The sequence below is a fragment of the Equus caballus genome, chromosome 19, assembly GCF_041296265.1.
Source record: "Equus caballus isolate H_3958 breed thoroughbred chromosome 19, TB-T2T, whole genome shotgun sequence".
In the NCBI taxonomy this organism is placed as follows: domain Eukaryota; kingdom Metazoa; phylum Chordata; class Mammalia; order Perissodactyla; family Equidae; genus Equus; species Equus caballus.
In genome coordinates, this window is record NC_091702.1 from 43,315,100 (window position 1) to 43,338,350 (window position 23,251).

The 23,251-nt window shown below is 36.5% G+C and overlaps 1 protein-coding gene across 1 annotated transcript in view; it reads left to right on the forward strand.

The window, feature by feature from the left end:
• The window catches only part of RNF168 (ring finger protein 168), a 31,185-nt gene extending 9,548 nt beyond the window's left edge, over positions 1–21,637 (forward strand). The window contains exons 2-6 of the mRNA XM_070243525.1: positions 6,235–6,311; positions 8,874–9,053; positions 11,549–11,670; positions 17,119–17,200; positions 19,420–21,637. Of these exons, the coding sequence (XP_070099626.1) occupies positions 6,235–6,311; positions 8,874–9,053; positions 11,549–11,670; positions 17,119–17,200; positions 19,420–20,379 (1,421 nt within the window). The 3' untranslated portion in view covers positions 20,380–21,637. The remainder of the gene's footprint in view (positions 1–6,234; positions 6,312–8,873; positions 9,054–11,548; positions 11,671–17,118; positions 17,201–19,419) is intronic.
• The last annotated feature ends 1,614 nt before the right edge of the window (positions 21,638–23,251 follow it).

Below are 23,251 nucleotides of genomic sequence, written 5' to 3' on the forward strand. Positions count from 1 at the left end.
CTCTTGACGGCTGCAGGGGAGAATCTGTTCATGCCTTTCTCTCAGCCTCTGGGTATTGCTGACAGTCTGTAGTGTTCCTTGGCTTGCAGCTGCGTAACTCCAGTCTCTGCCTCCATACTCACGTGGTGTTGTCCCTGAGTGTCTCTGTCTGTACTGGCCCTCTCCTCTCTGGCTCTCTTTCCTTTCTTATAAGGAGACCGATGATAATTGGATTAAGGGCCCACCCTACTACTATGAACTGAATTACATCTACCACAAACCTTGTTAAATCTTATTAAGGCACTAATCCCATTCATGAGGGCTCCGCCTCCCAAAGGCCGTACCCAAATACTGGCCAAATACATGGCCATACCCCCAAATACCGTCACATTGTGACTGGTGTTTAGCATATAAATTTTGAAGGAGACACATTCAGTTCACTTAGAAATCTTCACCAACATTTTGTGTTTTCTGTCTTTTTAATTTTAATTATTCTGATGGATGTGTAGTAGTGTCTCATAGTTTTAATTTGCATTTCCCAGGTGACTAATGGTGTTGAGTCTTTTTTATTGTTTATTGGCCTTTTGTATATCTTTCATTGTGAAGTGTCTCGTTGAATCTTTTGCCCCTTGAGTTGTTTATCTTTGTATTATTGAGTTGCAGGAGATCTTTATAGATTTTGGATACCTATACTTTGCCAGATAATGTAATAAATATTTTCTTATAGTCCATGGCTTGTTTTATTAATGGTGCCTTTTGATGAGCTAAAATTTTTAATTTTCATGAAGTCTAATTCATAAACTTGTCCTTTTTTGGTTATTACTTTCTGTGTTCTAAGAAAATTTTACCTAGCCTCTATAGGAATATAAAAATATTCCTCTGTTTTTTTCTGAAAGCTTATAGTTTAGCTTTTTTATGTAGGTCTGTGGCCCATTTCAAATTAATTTTTGAATATTATGTGAGTTAGAGGTTGAGGTTAATTTTTTCCTGTATGGGTATCAATTGTTCCTGCACCATTTGTTGGAAAGGCTTTTCTTGCAAGTGTTGGTCTGTTCTATTCCATTGATCTATTTGTTGATTCTAGGGTTAAAAATCACACTGTCTTGATTACTGTCGCCTTATAGTAGGTCTTGAAGGCACATAATTATAGTTCTCCAATTTTATTATTTTTCTTGTTTGCTTGGGTATTCTAGGTCCTTTCTGTTTCCATATATTTTAATAAAGCTGTCAATATCTACTGAAAGACTGATAGGAATTTGATTGGGGTGCATTTGACTCTAGATCAATTTGGGTATAATTGACATCTGAACAATATAGAACCCTTGCACCCATGAAAATAGTATGTCTCTTTTTATTTAGGTCTTCTTTAATTTCTCTTAATAATGTTTTGTAGTTTTTCAGTGAAGATGTATTTCAGGTTATTATGTGTTGAATTGTGTCTCCCCCAAAAAGATATGTTGAACTCCTAACCCCTCATACTTTAGGATGTGAACTTATTTGGAAGTAGGGTCTTTACAGAGCTGATCAAGTTAAGGTCATGAAAGTGAGCCCTAAGCTGTTATGACTGGTGTCTTTATAAGAAGGGGAAATTTGGACACACAGACAGACACACAGAAGGAAGATGATGTGAAGACACACAGTGAGAACACCATTTAAAGAAGAGGGTTGGAGTGAGGCATCTACAAGCCAAGGAACACCAAAGATTGCCGGCAAACCACTGGAAGCTAGGAAGAGGCGAGGAAGGATTTCCCTACAGGTTTCAGAGGGAGCTTGGTCCTGCTGACACCTTGATTTTGAACTTCCAGCCTCCAGAACTGAGAATAAGTTTGTTATTTTAAGCCACTCAGTCTGTGATATTTTTGTTGTGGCAGCCCTAGAAAACTACTGTACACATCTTTTGTTAAATTTATTCCTAATTATTGTATGGCTTTTGAATTTTTAAAAATTTTTATTCAGTTCACTGGTAGTTCATAAAAATATAATTTGTATTTATGTATTAACCTTGTACCTGCTCATTCACTTTTGTGTTATCGTTCTTTATTTATAGAAGAGGATTGTGAGAAATCATATGTGAGATGGCTTTTAAAAATGAAGTGTTTGAAAATGGATTAATGTGATGGAGGGAGGTAGTCTTTGAGTTCTACATTTGAACTTCTCAAAAAATAATCCTACAGAAGGGAACAATCAACCCTAGACTGTCTAAATTTCCTTACCATTTTGCAATTATCAGTGTAATAATTGATGCAAGCAAGAATCACTAATAGATAGCAAAACGCCTGCCTGAAATTTTGTGGTGGAACAGAAGATTCATACACTCTCAAAGTATCCAGACTACTTATTAATTACAAAAGTGGAAAGGATACAGTTTAGAAATCTGGCCAATGTTCACTGCAATCAAGTGATCAAAGTTATCATCATTGGAACAAACTGATGTCATATGCCTCCTGATATGATATGTATAAGGCATAATCTGAATCTAATTGTGGGAAAGCAAAAACCCAAATTGAGAGACCTGCAAAACATGGTCCATACTTCAAAAATGTCACTGTTGTGAAGGCAAAGGCTGAAGAACTGTTCTAGATTAAGAAAGATTAAAAGAGAATGGCAACTAAATGCAGTGTGTGATCTTGGATTAGGAAAAGTGTTATAAAAGACATTATTGGGATAATTGGTGAAATTTGCATATGGTCTGTATTTTTATTACATAACTAGTTTTGTATCAAAGTTAATTTTCTTGAATTAGATTATTGTGTTGTTATAAGGATAAGAACATTACCTTAGGAGGTAGATGCTTAAGTATTTGATGAAGGATTACGATCTATGCAGTTTACTCTCAAATGGTTCAGAAAATATATATACATTTAAATGTACACACACACTAGAGAGACATAACTGTGACAATTTAACACTTGGCACATCTAAATTAAAGGTAAATGGGGGTTCATCATAATATTTTTGCAACTTTTATGTGGTTTAAAACTTTTCAAAATAAAAAAATAAGAGGTGAGCAAATTTAATTAGAAAAAGAAAATGGTTTATTTCCGTGATGATGCAAGCAGAGTCAAGTTGAGGGATGGAAGAATAATTTTGTACATAGCTTAATTGTTAAAGTTAGGTTTTATTATTTATTTTTATTTTTGGTCCAATATTGGACATTCAGTTCTTTAATTAAATTGGGTTTTCCTTCAGAATAAAGTAAAAAGTATGAGGATAAATTTTCTTTAATGAATCCTAGCTGCGCAGGAAGAAAATTCACCGTAAGAAAGCAATATTAAGTACAGTGGGAACATTGAATTTCAGTGGGTTACAACAGAAGTTTTAGCGTTAAACCAAAACTGAGCAGTGTTGAGAGTTGTTTCCAACAGATGACAGAAATTCACCGTCTTAATAGTGTGTAAAATTGACTATCACTTTTAGTCTACAAAACTGATATTTTCAGATTTCTCATACACTTAGAAATTGTTTAAGAAATAGCAAATAATTGCTGCATCTAGATTGTCACCGAGCCCCAAGGGACTGGTGGCCCACAGTGGGTCCTTTTGCCCAGAGCTGCCCACACCAATAGAATGGGTTTGGAATAGCAGAGCAGAAACCTTATTCGTTGATCAATGAATGGAGGGGACAGAGCTCATGCTCTAAAACCCCCTTCTCTCCAAGGGAAGGTGAGCAGAGTTCTTATGGGATGTGAAGTGGGAGGGGTCTCCACATCATTGCTTGTGGGGAGGCTTTTGGGGCATGCGCAGATCTTCCCTTCTTGCACATGGCACCTTTTGCACACATTTCTTTTTGCTCATGGAAGCCCATTGCCATCTTGGACCTTCTGGTTTGGACTGGTTCTGCCATTTGGCCACCTGGCATTGTTCTGCCTTGGTTCCTGTAAGCAAGCACAACTTAAAAACAGAGCATTCCTAGACATGGAAAATGTTGTAGGGACTTCCCTGGGTGACAAGATGTTGGAGGCCTATTAAGATGATTTTAATTTGTTGTGTCTGTGGTTGGAGAAATTACTGATATTAGTTTAAATTTTACCTTTAGTACAAATAAGTAAACTAAACATCTCAGAAATTCCATGTTTAACAAAATTACAGTTCTTTGCTTACTATAAAGTAGTTAAGCATCTTATGTGAATTGCATGTTTCTTTCCTTTGCCCATTATTCTAGTTTTTTTAAGTGATCTGTAGAAGTTCTTGTTATACTCTGAAGCTTAATTCTCTCCTTATTTATGTATTTGCAAATAACTTCTCCCAGTTTGTTGTTTTTAACTTTTTGATGTTTCTCATCATATAGAAGTTTTTATTGTTTTGGAATGTCTTCAGTTATTCAGGACATCTACCCTAACTTAAGATTTTACATTTATTTCTTGTATTTTCTTCTTAGTCATTTATGGTTTATTTCTTTCTATTAAATTTTCTTTAGTTCACCTGGAATTTGAGTACTGTATGAAGTAGGCATCTTAACCTTCTTACCCCAGGGATTGCCAGTTATAACCGCATTGCTTGGTGAATGATACATCCTTATTGTGTACTGTTTCCCTAATCATATGCTTATTTTCCAGAGCTATTTGGGGTTTTTATTTCTTAACTGTCTGTTTTTGATAGCTGTGTCAGTGCTTTAATAATTAGGGATCTTTTAAGCCCGGGGCCAGCAGACTGTGGTCCACAGGCCACATTTGGCCCGTGTCTTTTTCTGTAAATGAGCTTTCATTGGAACCCAGGTACTACCCTCATTTGTCTATGTCTGTGACTGCTTTTGTGCTGCAATAGCAGTTGAGTAACTGTGACAGAGACTGCATAACCTACAAAACAGAAAATATTTATCTTCTTGCTCTTTACAGAAAAAGTTTGCCACCCCCAGGCTATCACATCTGATATTGCACTGCATCTCTGCACATAGTCTGTATCCTCCTTTATTAGAAGTGCTGTCCCTTCCATCTATCTGGGCTTTGTTTCTCGCCCCTCCTGTCTTTTTAGGAGCCTTATACTTCTCTCACCTGTGTTTTCCACTGTATTGTCTCAAATGGCTAAAATAAGTGGCTCATGCTTAATGGCTCAAATAAATAAGACTTTAGCCTACTTCACCCCTACTTGTTATGGAGTTGTAAATCACTGTTTTTAGTTCTTCTATTGCAGAATTTGCAAACTGTTCACATGCAGGCTGTTTAAAGCCTGCAGACATGTTTTCTGTGATCCATTCAGTGCCAACATTTCAAATTGGGAGATTTCACATTAAAATATGAATTTCTGGATTGTCTTGAAAAAACAGAACATACGGCAATGGTGGACCTGAGTTTCGGTGATGGCAGCAGTCACCCAGAGTAACAGCTGCCCCTTTTTCTGGATAAACGCCAGAGTGATTTTTTTACCCCCCTTTTGTATAGCTTAATGTTTCTCTTTAATCTTGTGGGTTTATTACAAATGTCTGGTGATCCTTGGTTTTGCTTTCATATTTAAAAATGAGGCCCTAGAAAAAAGCTCTGTGTACATATATAGGCAGTGATGCCTGGCGGACGTTGTTTGAGGTTAAACAGATGGAAACCTGGCCATTATGCTTTTCCACTCCTAACTGCCAGATTTCAGAGGGCTTTGCTCTGGGTCACCACCTCTTACGTTAGCTTCACTGGCTCTCTCCAGACAATTCAGTGTCTTTTAAAAAAATCGCCTTGGAGTGGGCACTTACACAAATATCCGGGAAGAAATGCCTACCAGCCAAGTATTCTGATTTAACAGTTTATAAACTTTGAATTCCCCATTCCACACTTAATCTCTCTGAACTGTGTCGTGCCTTGCGTTTCTGAGCCTGAGCTGCTCTTCAGGTATGTTGGGCAGACCCCCTCTCACCTCAGCTGTAGCTTTCCCTTCCAAGGGTTATGTGTTCCTTCGTTCTGTTGCATCAATCACCTCTCTTACACTGGCTTCCCATTTTCTAGAAATATGTTAGTTTCTTGTTTACTGATTGACCCTTCCTTTAATCTCTTTGCCGTTGTAGGATTACTTATTTTTAATTCCTTTATTGTTATTTTTAATGGCTTCTAGAGAAAGAGTTAAGTATATGTATTCGTGTGTCATTTTGAACCAAAAACCTCTGGTTTTTCTTTTAAAATGGAATTTCATAAAGAAAATCTGGCTGTGGCTGTTAATAATTGTACACTTTATTTTGATTTTGCATTTTTTATTAATAGAGTTTTAATGGGAGATGAAAGCTAGCCGTAAAATTTTGTGTTGCCTGTAATATTTTTTCTTTGTTGATCTGAAACAGTTGATGACTATCAGCCAGTTCGTCTGCTAAGTAAACCTGGGGAATTAAGAAGAGAATATGAAGAGGAGATAAGCAAGGTAGGAACTAAATAGTTATTCCTTCTTGGAAAAATTCTCTGCTGTGTTTTCAGTTTCAGGTTTTACATATAGTTTTATGTGCTTATATAAATAGTATATATTGAAATGTAAATAATTTTAATGTTCTTTATAAAGGTTCTGTTTTTTACATGCGTTCAAAATAGTTACAAACTAGCTTTATTTATCCATAATTGGTGCTCTTATATGATAGTAATCCCTAAGCATATGAGATTTTTTTCATTTCCCTGAAGCTTTGAGCTTAGAGGATGGAAAATTATGGGTGTCTTAGTCTGCTGTAACAAAAATACCATAGACTGGAGGCTTAAACAGCAGTTTTATTTCTCACAGTTCTGAAGGCTACAAAGTCCAAGATCAAGGTGCTAGCATATCTGATGTTGGGTGAGGGCCTGCTTCCTCGCTTGTAGACAGCTGCCTTCTTGCTGCATCCTCACATGGCAGAGAGAGACAGAGAGAGAGATCATCTCTCTTTGTCCCTTATAAGGGTACTGCATAATCCCTTTCATGAGGATTCCACTCTCGTGTGGGAGTTACCTCGCAAAGGCCCCACCTCCAAATACCATCACACTGGGGATTAGGGCTTCCACATAGGAATCTGGAGGACACACACAATCGGTTTAGATGAGGAGAGCATAAAAGGCTAATTGTGGAGTACTTAAATAGGAAAAGAGGAAGTAGTGCTTACAGTGACGCCTTTGAACTTCTCTAGTACTGGGAGATTCCTACCCTCCTGCTTAGTGTAGAGCACTGTTGGCCAGTAGAAAGACAGTGTGAGCCCATATATAATTTAAATTTTTCTAGTAGCCACATTTTTTAGAAAGAAAAGATGAAATTAATTTTACTGTTATATTTTATTTAACCCAATATATCTAAAATATTTTATGTAATCAGTATAGAAAGTAGTTATATAATATAATTATATGTTAAATATGTAGTTATATATCATTATATAATTTGGTCTTAATTATATAAAGTCATATATAAAAATCATGAGAGATTTTACATTATTTTTGCTTAGTTAGCCTTCAAACTCTTTTGTATATTTTGCACTTAAAATACATACCAATTTGGGGGCTGGCCCTGTGGCCCAGTGGTTAAGTTCACACGCTCTGCTTCAGTGGCCCAGGATTTCGCCGGTTCGAATCCTAGGTGTGGACCTAGCACCGCTCATTAAGCCATGCTGAGGCGAGGTCCCACATAGCACAACTAGAAGGACCTACAGCTAGAATATAGAACTGTGTACTGGGGGACTTTGGGGAGAAGAAGAGGAATAAAAAAGATTGGCAACAGATGTAGGCTCAGGTGCCAATCTTAAAAAAGGAAAAAAAATATCCATTTAGACTAGTCACATTTCAAGTGCTCAATAGCCACATGTAGCAAGTGGCTACTGTATTGGACCATGCAGGTCTGAAGAACTAATAAATAATAATTATGATAGTTAATTGTCACTGTATTGTCTAAGCAGTGTCTTAAGTAGTGGTTTTAAAGGAATAACTTAATCCTTACAACATTGCAGTGAGAACACACTCTAACAGGATGCTTCTGACTAAAAATGAAAGAAAACTCAAACTACCTTAAACAGTAAGAAAATTGTAATTGAACTGGAAGTCCAGAGGTAGCAGGGCCTTCAGGGTGGGTGTCATCCAGAGTTCTAGCTCCAGATCTTTACTAACTTCTGTCAGCTGGCTTTATCCTCAGGCCACTAGCAAGATGGCTGCACAGTTCTGAAACTCAGATGTGTGTACAGCAACATGCAGCGGAAGAAGCAGCAGTCTCTTCCTGCGGCTGTACTTTAAGAGCAAGACAACTTAGAAGTTCTTTAGCAAACTTTCCCTCATGACTCTTTCACTCAAATTGGATCAAGGAGTTATTCTTGTGTCAAATCCTTTGGATTTCTAAAGTGGTTCTTATACTATTTCTTTCAGGAAGTATAGTTTAAGTGAGCACAAGCATGGCCTTAGGTCCTAGAATCAGAGTTTGAGTCTCCATTCTATCACTTCCTTGTCTAAGGAAGTCACCTGCTTTTCTGTGCCTGTTTTCTCTTCTATAAATCATGCAGTGACCACTGCGGTGGTTTCTTCGGCAGCCACTGCATTCCCGCCCACCGTGTTTGGGGACTCATCCCGGCTTCAGGGATAGGCCCTGATTAGTCTAAGTCAGTTTCTATCATTCCGTCCCCTGTGCTAGGATTGGGCTCAGAAACCTAGGCCTAAGCTAGTCAGCAACGTGGCATTCTGTTAACTGAGGAAAAGGATTACCTAGAAACATTTGCACCAATGTAACAGTGTAGTAGAAAATGTGATAAGGCCTGAGAAGAGGAGGGTTAGGGTTTAATTAAGCTTTCGTTGGGCTAACTGGGGAAGGCTTCCGGAAAGAGGCTTCTTGAACTATTCTGCAGGAATGTGCCTCTCTAGATTTGCACTTTATTTGAGATATTTTCATTCCTGGCAATTTGTCTTTTTTTACTTTTAATTATTCTTATTAAGAAATATTGCAGGTATACTAAAAAAGTTCAGAGAAGGATTGTTCCTTATCATTTTTAAGGTGGAGGCAGAGCGACGAGCCAATGAGGAAGAAGAGAACAAAGCCAGTGAAGAATACATACAGAGATTATTGGCAGAGGAGGAAGAAGAGGAAAAAAGACAGGCAGAAAAAAGGCAAAGAGAGATGGCAGAACAGCTGAAAAATGATGAAGAACTGGCAAGAATGCTAAGCATTAATATTGTAAGTTTTAGGAGAGGACTTTGAAGTATTAACATTCCTATTGCTTTGACTATGTGGTTTTCAAAGATCTGAAGAAGGGTTCACCATAACTAGCAGTGATTTCTGTCATGTTTTTGCTTTACTTAAAACAAAACAAAGCTTTTTTTTGTGTATTATTACATTTCTTTGCCTATTGTTACATATTTGCTCTAATCCAGGTATACTTTCAAAACTTCTTTTGTATGTTGTTAGTAAATTCAGCTTATGTAGAAAAACTATTCCGTGAAAAATGAAGGTTTCCTTTTCCCCCTCCCACCTCTCCTCTCCCAGTCCTCAAAGATTAGCACTATTAACAGTTTTTTAATAACTTTTTTCTTGTTCACCTAAAAAGGATGTATCAATCATACTTGTTTTTTTCCTTGCCTTTTTTCACTTGATATATATTAGAGATTTTTCATATTACTACATATAGTCTAATTCTTTTTAAGAGTCGGATAATATTCCATTGTATGGATGCAAATCACTGTTTGAAAGGGAAACACTTTAAATTCTTAAGTAGTGTATTAAACCTGGCTTTTATTATCTTGCTGTAGTTAAGTTACTGCCTAAGGGAAAATGACTGAAAGAAGGGATGATAAAACACATACTTTAAGACCAAAGGATACAGTGAGACCCAGTGATTTGAAAGAACCTGGCAGAATCACCTGGGGTTCTTTTTAAATACAAACTCCCATACCTGTTCCCAAACTACTGAATTAGAATCTCTGGGCGTATGATTTAGGGCTTCCCATCCCCAGAGGGATCTAGGGCAGTCTGATGTGCTTTCAGGTTTGAGAGCCTCTAAAAATAATTCCTCTGCTTTCAAACAACAAATATCTTAAAATTTACTTACCAATGAAGTATATCCAGAATTGGGATTTTTTTTTTTTCATTTTTGAGAGGCCTACCATTCATGTTAATACACCCAAATTTTAGATTTTTTATATATACTTTTTTTGTATATATGCTCTTTTTTATATATATATATATATATACACTTTTCTTTTTAAATTTAAGTAGAATAGCTTTGAAATGGTACATAATCAGGAAGTTAAATAAAGAACATTGCCCAGTAAGATAACAAATGGTATAGGAAAGAAAATATATCAAAGAGGAGACTCTGGGGTCATTTATACCTGTCTTTCAAGTCTATTGTTCTAATCCTTCTTATTTTCACAGGGATTATAAGAGTAGATCTATTGATATTTTAGAAGAATTTTTGGTTTACTTGTTGCCGTGAATAATCCATAATCAATTTGTAAATCAAAATGGGGGTGAGTTTATTATGAGCCGGGTCTGAGGACTATAGACTGGAGGCTTCCGTCCCCAAGAAAGGAAGCACTCCAAAGAAGTGGGGTGTACAGAACAGACATCACATATGACAGGAATGTCCCTTTTACAACAGTCATGGGATTATTTTGCTGGCACAACAGTGGGCAAGATGAACACAGCAGGTCAGTAATTAATCCTTAGTTTCCAGCAAGAGGTGCATATCCTTAAAGAAATGCTGATATGGGGGGAAGCTACATCCCTGTCTTTAAGGGCATCATTCTTGTCTTTGAGACATTGTAAATATTTAAAGCAGATGTACAGTGCATGCTCAATAGGCCGTGTCAGGCCTTTTTGGAAAAAGAAGTTCAGGCCAAATTAGATTTAAACTAAGTGGCTTCCTCATATATTCCAGTATATATTGTATTGCTTGTCATTTGTTCACCGTTGGGAACGTTTGGTGGTCCAAGGCCAAATGTCTACCACTACAAATTATAATTTTCCGGTAGTGCAGCAAGAAACTTAGGAGGCTGGTACAGCAAGTAAATATTCACAATATTTATTGATATGCCCTTAAATCCCCAAATTAAGTTATTTTTTACATAAAACTAACTTTTATTCCAGGTATATCCACAGCTCTTTGAATTTCCCCCTGTAGATTAAGGTAGTAATAATTATATGAAACTATTCCTTAGAAAAATTAACAGAAATTTTCAGCTGATGAGATTAGTACCACCATGTCCTTTGTGTTTTATAATGTAGAGTAAAAATGCCATTAGTTTAGACCAACTTGGATGGACTTAATCTTCTTTATACTGATTTTTGCGTGGTTAGTATTATTCAAAGGATGTGTGTAGAATTTAAATGTGAGCATAATTACTGAAAAGTTCTGTTGTGGATTCTGAATTCGTCACATTAATAGCTTATTTTAGGGGCCGGCCCCATGGCCGAGTGGTTCAGTTTGCGTGCTCTGCTTCGGATCCAGGGTGCAGACATGGCACCACTCATCAGGCCATGCTGAGGCAGCATCCCACATAGCACAAGTAGATTATGAAACTATGTACTTGGGGGCTTTGGGGAGAAGAAGAAGGGGGGAAAAAAAGATTGGTAACAGATGTTAGCTCAGGTGCCAATCTTAAAAAAAAATAGCTTATTTTATTATAAAATTCTTTTTAATAATGTCGCTTATGCTTTTTCTGTTGTTGAAGAACAATTTCTGTGAGAGAAGTATATTGGCATCTCCCTTGAATTCCAGAAAATCTGATCCAGTCACGATCAAGTCGCAAAAGAAAAGTAAGAACAAACAAACAAACACTGGAGATATTCAGAAGTAAGCGAATATGACTATTTATCAATTATTTATTGACCATCTACTGTAAGTCAGTGTTTTTTGGTGCATGTAGTCCACTGATTATCAAAATTTGGTCCATGAACTCTGCATGAATACTCTCCACTTGGTCTGAGATTAATATAAAGTGAAAATAAGAGAGCTACTCACAAAGCCTAGGTTCCTGGCTAGCACAAAGTGAGATAAGAAGCCTGTTTTTATCTTGATTGCACAGGATTTCCATGTTGTTCCATTTTCTCAAAATTAACCAGTTGGATTTCTTTTTCTCTTGGTTTAGATTCAAGTGGGAAAAGCTGGTCCCATAAAGGGTCATTCTCACTGAAGGAGTTTGATTTGGCATCTAGCTCATTCCCCCACCCTCTTTCCCAGTTTATGCATTACAGTTCTTTTCTATTATACAAAAAGCGTGAGTCGGGTAGTCAACAGTGGAGTGATTTAGTTTCCCTGCGATGCCCCTCCAGCAGTGGTAGTGTAGATGGTTTTATGAAGATAAAAGCTTTCCCGTAGTAACTCATAGTTGGAAAAGTTTAAGAATCACAGTCTAGACTTCAAAAACATGTAAGGGCTTCTGGTTCAACTGAGTAAGTATGTGCAGGTAATTTGTCTCCTTCCAAAATTCATAGAGATTTTGGATTTGGGGTGGTAAAGATTTGGGGCATGGAGACAGATTGGGGGAGCAGAGTTAAATGAGATGGTTGCTATTAAAAGAAAAAAACAGATGGATCTATCAGTATTGTTAATGCCAATATTATGCACAGTAGAAATCAAGAGAAAAATGATTAAAAGGAGAAAAGCAGATATTTCAATTGATATAATATTCTGCGTAAAGCATATAATTATCATGAATCTTCACGTATCTAAATATATACTTCGAAATATTTAAAGAAAAAATTACTGGAAGTACAAGAATAAGCTGATGAACTTAAAAAGCAGAAATTGAGAAACTAGTGGATTAAAGTTAAAGTTAAAAACAGATGAAGTCTAGTCTGTAGAACATATGAAGAATTCTTATATAACTTAGCGACAAAAGACAGACAACCTAATTTAAAAATGGGTGAAGGACTTGAATAGACATTTCTCCAAAGATATAAAAATGGCCAATAAACTTATGAACAGATGCTCGACATCATTAGTCATTAGGGAAATGCAAATCAAAACCACAACAAAATACCATTTCAATACCCACTAGAATGTCTCTAATGTTGCATGAATTTCACTTCAAATTAAAAACGATTAACAGAAAGATTACTAAGGAATTGAAAATTAAGAAAAACTACTAAGTAACTCATTGGTTAAAGAATAAGTCTTGATCGAAATATAAAACTGAAAATACTACACATCAGGATTTCTGAGATGTGGCTGAAGTGGTATGACAATTCCTGAAATACATTGCTGACTTAGAAAATGAATCAATGCAAGTTAACCTATTAACTGTTTAACTATGAAAAGCATGGGAGTGATAATTCTTAATAAAGTAGGAATAGAAAGAAACTTAACCTGTTAAAGGGTGTCTACTAAAAATTTTATTTCAGATATCATATGTTATGATAGAAAATTGAAATCACTCCCCTTTGGGTGGCCTGCTATTTACCACTTATTCAATTTTGTACTGGAGATTTCAGTCTGTACAGTAAGAGGACAAAAGGAAATAAAAGATATGAGCTTGGAAAAGAAGGAAAAAAGTTATTGTTATTAGAGGTGGAATAATTATATAGAAAATCCAAGAGTTCAAAGATACGTTTTTTAGAATTAATAAGAGTTTAGCAAGTTTGGTAGATATAAAATCTGTACAAAAAGTCTATTGCAAATGTGACTTTAATAAAGATTGTGTTTATAATAGCATCAGAAAATAAAAAGTACTTAGAAATAAATTTATTGAAAAATCTATAAGATCTTACGGAGAACATTATAAAGTTTTACTATTGTATTATATTTACTATTATATTAAAGAAATAAGCAGTATTCATGGATTGAAAGACGTCTAATATTATAATATTGCTAAGTGTGAGATTCCCCCCAACTGATATATAGATTGGATGCAATTGAAATCAGAATCCCAACCTTTGTTTTTAGCTTGACATACTGATTTTAAAATTTAAGTGGAAGAGAAAGGGCCTGCAGATAGTCCTGAAGAAAAATAAAAGGCATGGTCCAGGGATGGATGCTTTAGATTTATAGTAAGTAAACACATGTGGTATTTGCACAGGGATGGGTAGGCAAAATGATTGAGGCAACGTGATAGGTAGTTTAGAAGCACAAACACAGTTTATGGAGCCTTTGAGAGCTTTGGTGTTTTAAAAATGTGTCCACAAATTCTTTGATATTTCTTCCTTAAAAAGACAGAGCCCAAGTCCCCTCCCCTTGAATGTAGGCTGGACTTAAGTATACAAATAGAATGACCAGAAGGGACGTTATACACTTCAGAGACTAAGTCCTGAAAGGCACTGTGATTTTCTCTTTTGTATTGCTTGCTCTGGGAGGGTTAGCTGCCATGTTTGAGCAGCCCTATGGAGAGGCCCACATGGTAAGGAACTGAGGCCTTCTACCAACAGCTGGTAAGGAACTGAGGCCTTCTGTCAACAGCCAGTAATGAAATGAGACCTCCAGGATAGCCTTTGTGAGTGAGCCTTATTAGAAGGCAATCCTCTAGCCCCAGTCAAGCCTTCAGATGACTGACCAACATCTTGACTGGACTCTCATGAGAGATCCTGAGCCAGAATCACCCAGCTAAGCTGCTCTTGGATTCCTGACCCTCAGAAACTGTGAGAGATAAGTGTTGGGGTACTTTGGGTAACTAATACAGTAGTTGTCATTGGAGATCAGTGGGAAAAGGATGAACTTAATAAATGCTGCTAGGACAATTGATTATATGGGGAAAAGTGAGCTTGCACCTCTACTCATACTATATATAAAAATTAAGGTGAATTAAAGATCTGTATTAAAAAGACAAAACCGTAAAACTTTTAAGAAGATAATGAAAGAGAATATCTTTAGAGAGGGATGTTTTAAAGAACAAAACATAATTAGACTATAATAAGGTTAAGAATGTCTTTGTCAAAACACCTTTAGAGAATAAAAAGATAAGTCTTACTCTTCAAGAAGATATTTTAACTTATTTAACTGAAAAAAAATTACTATGAGAGAATGGCTACCTATGAGTGAGAAAAAGATCGGTATAAAAATAGGCAAAAAACTTTGACTTCCCAGAAATTAAAACCTGAAAGCTAACACCTATGAAAAGATATTGAATCTTATTGAGAGTCAGGGAGATGCAAATTAAAATTACAGTGAGGTAACATTTTATACTCCTCCTATTGGAAAAATTAAACTTTGTGGAATATGAAGTGTTGTAGAGGATAAGAGGCACTTACACATTTGGTGGGAGTGGAAACGGTTGATCCGTTGTGACTCTTGAGTGTGGACATTAAAAAAAACTTGGAAGACATGTACAGGAATGTTCCCAGCAGTACTATTCGTAACAGCAAAGAGCCGGAAGCACCTACATGGCCAGCCGTAGAACAGAATACTGTCCAGCAGTGAAAGTGAATTCTAGCTAAGAAGAGCATGTGTGATTCAGGAAAATGTTGAGTGAAGGAAAGAAGTTGTAGAAGAATACATGTAGTGTGATTCCATATACATGAAGTTTAGAATCATGCAGCGCTAAGGAATACAGTGTTTAGGGATACAAACGTGTGGTAAAACTTTTTAAAAGCAAGAAATAAGAAACTAAAGATAGTGTTTGTCTCTGAGGTAGGGGACAAAGAAGAGGCCCCAAAAGGGATTTTAAAATCAATGATTTTTTTTTCCCCTTAAGTATACCATACATACATTAAAGTGCAGTAATCTTAGGTGTGCTTTTTGGTGAATTTTTACATACGTATAAACCACGCTCCAGATTAAGATAGAGAATATTTCCAAAGGTTCACTCGTGCCCTTTCCCAGTTGTATCCCCTGCCCTGTAACCAGGATGTATTGTGATTCTTACGTGTATTTTGTAACTATCCTCTTGTAAACTACTTGTTTTCATGAAGTAGACCTATATATGCTCTCTCAGAAAGATCTTTAAGACGTAAATAACAAAAGGAAACGACAGAAGAATACGATTGCTTTAAAAAACAGTGTGTACTATATAAAAATCATATTTTTAAAAAAAGTTGGTTACTTGTGGGGAGGCAGATAGGAATGATGACATATATTTCCTACATTTCTATTAATTTTTTTATAATGAGCGTGTGTTCATACAGTACTTGGTTACTATAAATAAAGAATATCCAGGAGAGTTCCTGAATCTGCACTGATTCTATCTCGTTACAAATATACTTGGGAACTCATATCCAGCATTGCCAGAAGGGATTCTTCAGCTCTGGGAAACCAAATTAATGAGACTAACCCTGGACTCCTGTTTTCTCTTATCAACTGAGAAGGTGGTTCTTGTTAAGTTTGCAGAGTATTTAGGTTGATGCAACTAAATATGTGGTCTAGATACTCTAATCTATGAGGGATATTCATTTGTTCTTTATGTAAGATCTTTGTCTAGATTTTATTTTATCACACCATATGCTGCTCGTAGGTGCTTTGGGACACAGTGGAACTTATGGTTTTTCATATTATTTGTGATCAAAGATTTTTTTTTCTTTAATTTTAAAAATAAAAGCTGGGTGATCTTTGAAAATCACCTAGTTATCACCATTTGAAGACAGCCAACATTTTGGGAGATTTCTGCCATTTTTAAGCATAGTTGTGTGTATGTTTCAGTTTTTTTATAGTTTTAAAAATATTTTTATTGTCTCATAACCTGTCCTTTTATTCTCATTTCTTTTACAGGATTTTCCATTATATTACAAACTTCATATTTTCATGGCCAACAGCCTTTTAAAGTTGCTTAGAAATTTAGAGATATGCTCTTAATGCTGATATGTTGATATATCTCTCTGTGTCTAAGCAGATAGTTGATGTAAAATGTGTGTATAACAAAATGTCTATTCCAGAATGGTAAAGAATCTAATCATGGACCCTTTCCCAATAGTAGAGATAAAAAATGTAGAATTTCTATGATTAAATAGAAACTAACATATCCTTTTTCCTGATTTAAAATGTCATTTCCATTACTTTTGGGAATACTGTACAGTCTTTCATTGTTTTGATGCGATCTACCTTTTAAATTTCTTTTGAGAATTAAGAAGTGTTTAGATTTGTCTTTTGCTTCCTTTTCTACTGTTTTTCACTACATTATCAATACTTAGCCTCTTAAGTTTTGCTCTGACCAAAATACCTGAGACAAGGAGATGGAACATACTCTTTCTGATAAATAAGCCAAGCAGCAAACCAGACCACCTTTGGCATAAATAGCTAATCTGGCTTTATCATATTGGGTACATACCACTTGTCTTTCAAAGCACTTAAAGTTTGGTAAACTATTTCTTTTTTAAGGTATTTGTCACCTAAATCTCAATTTGGGTCAGCATCACAGTCTGAAGTTGTACAAGAAGGCAGGAGAAACTCCATATCTAAGGTATGTAGATGTTAGGGATGTTCTTAGTTTGGCACGTTTACTAATACTATAAATAGATTGTTTATACTTATAGTTTCCTAACTTTTTTTTAAGTCACAGTAGTAAATGGAACACTTTCTTAGTCATCTTAGGCTCAACTAGACTAGGAGTAAAGGCCAGATAGTAAATATTTTAGGCTTTGGGGGCCATACGGCAGCCACAGCTATTCAGCTACGCCATTGTCGTGTGAAAGTATCCATAGACAGTATGTAAACAGATGAGCTGGTTTTTTTCCCGTAAAACAATTTACAAAAACAAGTGCAGGCTCAGTTTGGTCCATGGGCCATAGTTTGTGGATCCCTGACCTGGATAATCAAACTCACAAAACTGAATAGGCTGCCCCCGCTACCAGCTTCACTTAAAAGAGTATAGGATGGGAAACAAAGCATGCTGGTAGGGCAGCATCAGGGATATCTGCTCAGCAAGTGTTTGCACTGCAGAACTCCTGAGTGACAGCCTGGAAATGAGACCATGCAAATGAATGTGGTAACCACCCTAGCTTAGAAGCCCCATGCCCCATAGAGTCAATTGTTTATTGTAACAACCCATGAGTGCAGCTTCCAGGGGTCCTGGTAAGGAACACATCTAGTCAAAAGAGTTGGAAGTCACTTACAGAAGCCCCAAGCTTTGGCTTCCTGCTAGGTGTTTATAGATCACTCATAGTTCTCCTAGTGCAGATGCATTTCGCTAATAAGAGTAATTTTTACCAGAAGCTATATGGCCTAGTAACATAGGTGACATTGCACCTTTATCAGGTTTCCAGGAAAATAGAACTAAGAAAGGTAAACTGACACAAAGGGTTGATTTCCTACATAGATGTTTTGTTAACTTTCTACCCCCAAGTTCCTGAAATTTTTTCAATTCAGCTAGGTGGTTTTATAGCACCTAACGTTTGATAGACATTTACCATGTGCCAGATAATATATGTATTCCCTTTGCTCTTCATGGCAACCACCAACTCTACACGGTAGGTATCCTTCTTGTGCCCATTTTACAGTTGAGAAAACTGAGGCACACAGAGACGAGAGACTTGCCCAAAGTCCCTCAAGTATAGGTAATAGAGGGAGGAAGCAAGTCCCGAAAGTCTAGCTCCTACTGGAACTGAGAGGATTGATGGAAGAAGCATTGTAGGGCTGGGATATTTTTCCAGCCCTGGTGTTCATATTCACAGCAAAACTAGGTAAGCAACCTAGAATTTTTCCAATCCAAACCATATTGATTCATAAGAAATGCTATCATGAATGATAAATGCAAAGTAGATAAAAGAACAGATTTAAGGTCTCCAACAAGAAGGAGTAATTTTTGTTTTGAGTCAAATTCTCATTGAAGCCTTTCTTCTTAAGTTTTTCCCATGGTCAAAACTAACCCTAGGTCTTCACCGTAGGTGAGAAGAAGAATTATACTGGCTAAAGCAGGGGTTCTTAACCTCAGGTCTGTGGTTAGAATCCAGGGAATATATATAAATTTAGGTAGAAGAAAAAGTTTATCTTTACTTTCACCTAATTCCTTTAATTATGAATGTAGACAGCAAAGCATAATACTGTTAACAGTTCCTGTGACTTCGACATCAGTAGAAAGCACAGGTTTCATCACGTTACATTTGTTGCAGATCTCTTGAAATATCATTTATATTCATCCTTGCTTCAATATTGCAAGTTATTAGACTTGCCACTAGATCTGATTATTTAATATATTAATAGATATACATTACTACATCGCAAATTTTAACATTTTAATAATTGTGTTGCAATATAAATCGTTCACTTTATAATGCTATGTGTTTATTTTTATATTTAAAAATAATGTTCTCAGAGGAGGTCTGTAAGCTTCACCAAAATGCCTAAAGGAGGACATAAGGATTAAAGGGGAAAGTGGGGTTTATATGGGCTGGAGGAAGTTTATAAGGTCAAAGAGAGGTCAGGTCATGGTGGCAGCTATTGGCCAGATATAGGATCTGGCTTTTGGGTTTTAATCTGTAGGTTTTTATGGGAGTGAAAGTGAAGGAATGCCTTAATCTAAATTGGCACAAATAATAAAAATACTATTAAGAATTAATATACCTTATTAGTAGTAATAATAACTACCTTATAATCATTCTGCTTTGGTATCATTGTAATTAGACATATATTATGACTTGATAGTTTCCTCTGTTTCACTCAGTCTTTTTCTATTTTCTACAGGAAACTGACAGTAGTGATGTAAAGAGCCCTACGTGGCAAGACACAGAAATTGAGGAGGACATGCCAACGCTTTCTCCGCAAGTATGTCTTGAAATTCAAGACCAAGGTACACAGTCTTCAGTAGAGTCACCTATGCCTCAGTTATGTGCTAATGGAACGGAACGGTGTCTTGAAGGAAAGGTCATAACCAGCCCAAGCAATCATGATAAAGAGTTATGTGTCACAAATCATGAGGAACCTGACGCCAGAGCTCCCTGCTCTGGAGAAGCTGCAGACAAGCCTAGTGGCAAAACAGAGAATGGGTGCACTGTGTCAGATACGACACAGACACTTGGAAATAACACAGTTGAGACAGAAAATGAAGAGTCTCACCTACTGATCAATAAAGATATTTCCAAAAGAAAAAACCAGGAGTCCTCATTTGAAACAGTCAAGGATCCCTGCTTTTCTGCAAAAAGAAGGAAAATGTTCCCCAAAGGTTCCTTAGACCAAGAGGAAACAGAAACCAATTTTACGCAAAAACTGATAGATTTGGAACATCTACTTTTTGAGAGACATAAACAAGAAGAAGAGGACAGGTTATTAGCATTACAGCTTCAGAAAGAGGTGGATAAAGAACAAATGAAGCCAAACCGGCAGAAAGGCTCCCCAGATGAGTATCAGTTACGTGCTGCGTCCTCACCGCCAGACAGATTGCTAAATGGACAGAAGAAGAATTCCAAAGACAGGAACTTAAAAAGACAAACTGATAGAGAACATTTAAAACCTCGGAGAGGCTCAAAAAATGAAAATTGGCAACCTGCTTTAAAGATCCAGTTGAAACATTCAGTTAATGTTAATGGAAGAAAGGTGCCGAATTCTGCTAGAGATAATTGTAATGTATCTAAAAGCACTCATTCCCGACAGCCTAGCAAGTCACAGAAAAGTATTTTTCAGATGTTTCAGAGATACACAAAGTAATGCTTGGATAAAGGGAGTGCTTTGTAATTAGTAAGCTGGATTGTGAAGCTCTCTCTTCCATCTTAGAATCTTTAAAATTTTTTCGTTAATTCTGCACTGTGGGCACACTCATTGTCCTTAATTAAAGGATTGTGTGATTCCAAGGGAGGAATATAGAAATGTGTTTCTGCCAAACTCAGTGGTAAGCAAGGGTCCCAAACCTTTTTTTTAAAAAAAATAACTGTGATATACTAGGTTTGCTAATCCTTATGGATATAAAAATGCCTTGGCCAACCCAAGAAATCTTCAGGTGCCATTCTGAATCTTTCCCAAAAGTGCATGTTTTATGGCCTTTGCTCACCTTTTTGTCGTGACTAGTAATCAAAGCAAGATTATACTATATCAAGTAGTTAAGGAGTCCAGGCAGGGTTTAAAATCTAAGTTTTCTTGCTTTCCCATATATTTGCAGAGCACTTGAAATGCATCTTCCATAACACTAAAGTTTCCACCTCCACTTTAGTTATTTTAAGCATTATAGCATTTTCTTTCATTTAAAATGGGTTAGGATCAATGTGAAATCAGAAATATCAGAGTTTTCTGGAAAACTAGGCATTAGTTGACAGAAAGGAAACTAGGCTCTTGATGTAAAAGGAGTTGAGAGTTGGGCTGAGGTTGGGTGGGATGGATTGGCAGTATGGAAGCACTGGAACCCAGTGGTTCCTCAGAAACTGGGGCCAGGATGGAGTCGCAGGGGTAGTTTGGCAGAGCATTCGCCCTCCTCCTGTCTTTGCTAAATGACACAGGAAGCATTTGGGCTTTACGGTTTTTCACACCATAGTATCTGGTGTCAAAATCAAGATTAGTTACTAAATTACCTGAAATTTTGGAAATTCACATTTCTATTAATCTGCTATTCCAGGAAAACAATGGGAATTTACTGTAGGAGAGTTATATCACAGTATCCTCTGTTGTGCAACCTGAGACGTAACCATGTGTTTATTTCCTCATATTATCATTTGTATTGATCCTGACTTTTTATTTGTATTTATGGACAGAAATACAAAGTATGATACTTGGATTTTGCCCTCTCTTACCCCTGAAAGTTAAATCAGAAGGCAGTGATTTCGTTTTGTGAAATTTAACTTCGAGACTATTAATCTTTTGTTTCATTAATATGAACAACTTTGAGCAAACAACCAACAGTTTTAACAGCATTTCTGTTGATGTCCTGGTCCTTATCCTTTTAAAGTAAAAATATAATAAAATGTCCTAAAGCTAATTCTAGCTTAAATTTGTCAATTTTTTATACATTATTAAGATGTTTTTCCTCCAGATTTTGTAACTGAAATTCTGTTAATCTGTGCATACTTGATGGCATCTACTTCAGTATTGATTGGGTAATTATGGGTAGAATTCCAGTGCTAATATAAGAATTTTGTTTGTCCTTTCTCCAAAAAAAGGTGATTGCCCTCTGAGTAGTGATTGTGCTGAAATGTAGTCAGGAACTAACCAAATTTGTCCAAAATAGACTAAAATCGGTCTTCTCCTCAAACCAATATTCTTCTAAGAGCAATTTCACTTTACATTTTAGAGTAGACATTGTAACTCCTCAAATTAATATTTGCGTAATTAAATCTTCCTGGAATAGTCCACGACCAAAAAGGGGGAGGGGGGGAGTGTGATGCATTTAGGATTTAACCACAGATATTTAACCATGTATTTGTCTGTGAAGAAGTCTTCCTGACTCGAGTTGGTTTTAAGATCAATTTTAATTTCTCTGCTAGTCTTTCTGGTAGTCCCACCACGTATGCCTTTTTGTTAGAGACTGTTAAATGTTTTGTGTCAGTAATTAGAAGGCATTGCTGCTTTCTCCTTTCATTTCTGTGGAGGGGGTATGAGAGTGTTCAGTTTCTCAAGGAGCACTAAAACTGCAGAGGTCGAGAATCTGAAAATTAAAACACTTATTAAAAATAAAAATGGGCTATTATGTATATTTTACCACAATTAAAAAATAAAAAGTAACTACATAAAAATAAAAAATTCTGCATGATAAAAACTACCATAAAGGAAAATTGGAAGACATGGCAAACTGGGAAAGAAAGAGACGCAGCTCATCGCAAGGAGCTAACTCCCGTTCTATAAAGTAGCTGCCGGTGCACTAAGAGAAAGACTGACAACCCAAAAGGAAAAGTAGAAAAGTGTTTGTTCCCAAGAAACATAGTTCCCAGGAAAGGAAATACAAATGGCTCAAATCTGTAAAAAGATGCATAATATCACTTATACTAATGCTGAGGCATTTTTCCACCCTTCAGATTAGGAAAGATAGAGGTGCACTTTTTTTGGTGTATGTACGTGTGTTACTTTTCATCTTGGCAAGAATATGGGGCAGTAGACACTCTGATATGTTGCTTGGTATGAATAGAAAATGAAAAATCCTGGGGCCGGCCCCGTGGCAGAGTGGTTAAATTCACAAGCTCTACTTTGGCGGTCTGGGGTTTTGCCAGTTCGGATCCTGGGCATGGACGTGGCACCGCTCGTCAAGCCATGCTGAGGCGGCATCCCACATGCCACAACTAGAAGGGCCCACAACTAAACATATACAACTATGTGCCCTGGAGGCTTTGGGGAGAAAAAGGAAAAATAAAATAAAATCTAAAAGAAAGAAAATGAAAAATCCTGATGGAAGTAAACTTGGCAATTCTACCTCTAGGAATTTCTTAAAGCTGTTTCCACATGTGTGTAGAATGACATGTACAAAGCATTTTTATATGGCATTCTTTGTAATAACAAGGTTAAAAACAATCTTAATGTCACATCAATAGACAATAAATGATGGTCCAACGGGATACTAATCAGCAGTTAAACAGAAAACCCACTTTGCTGATATGACAAG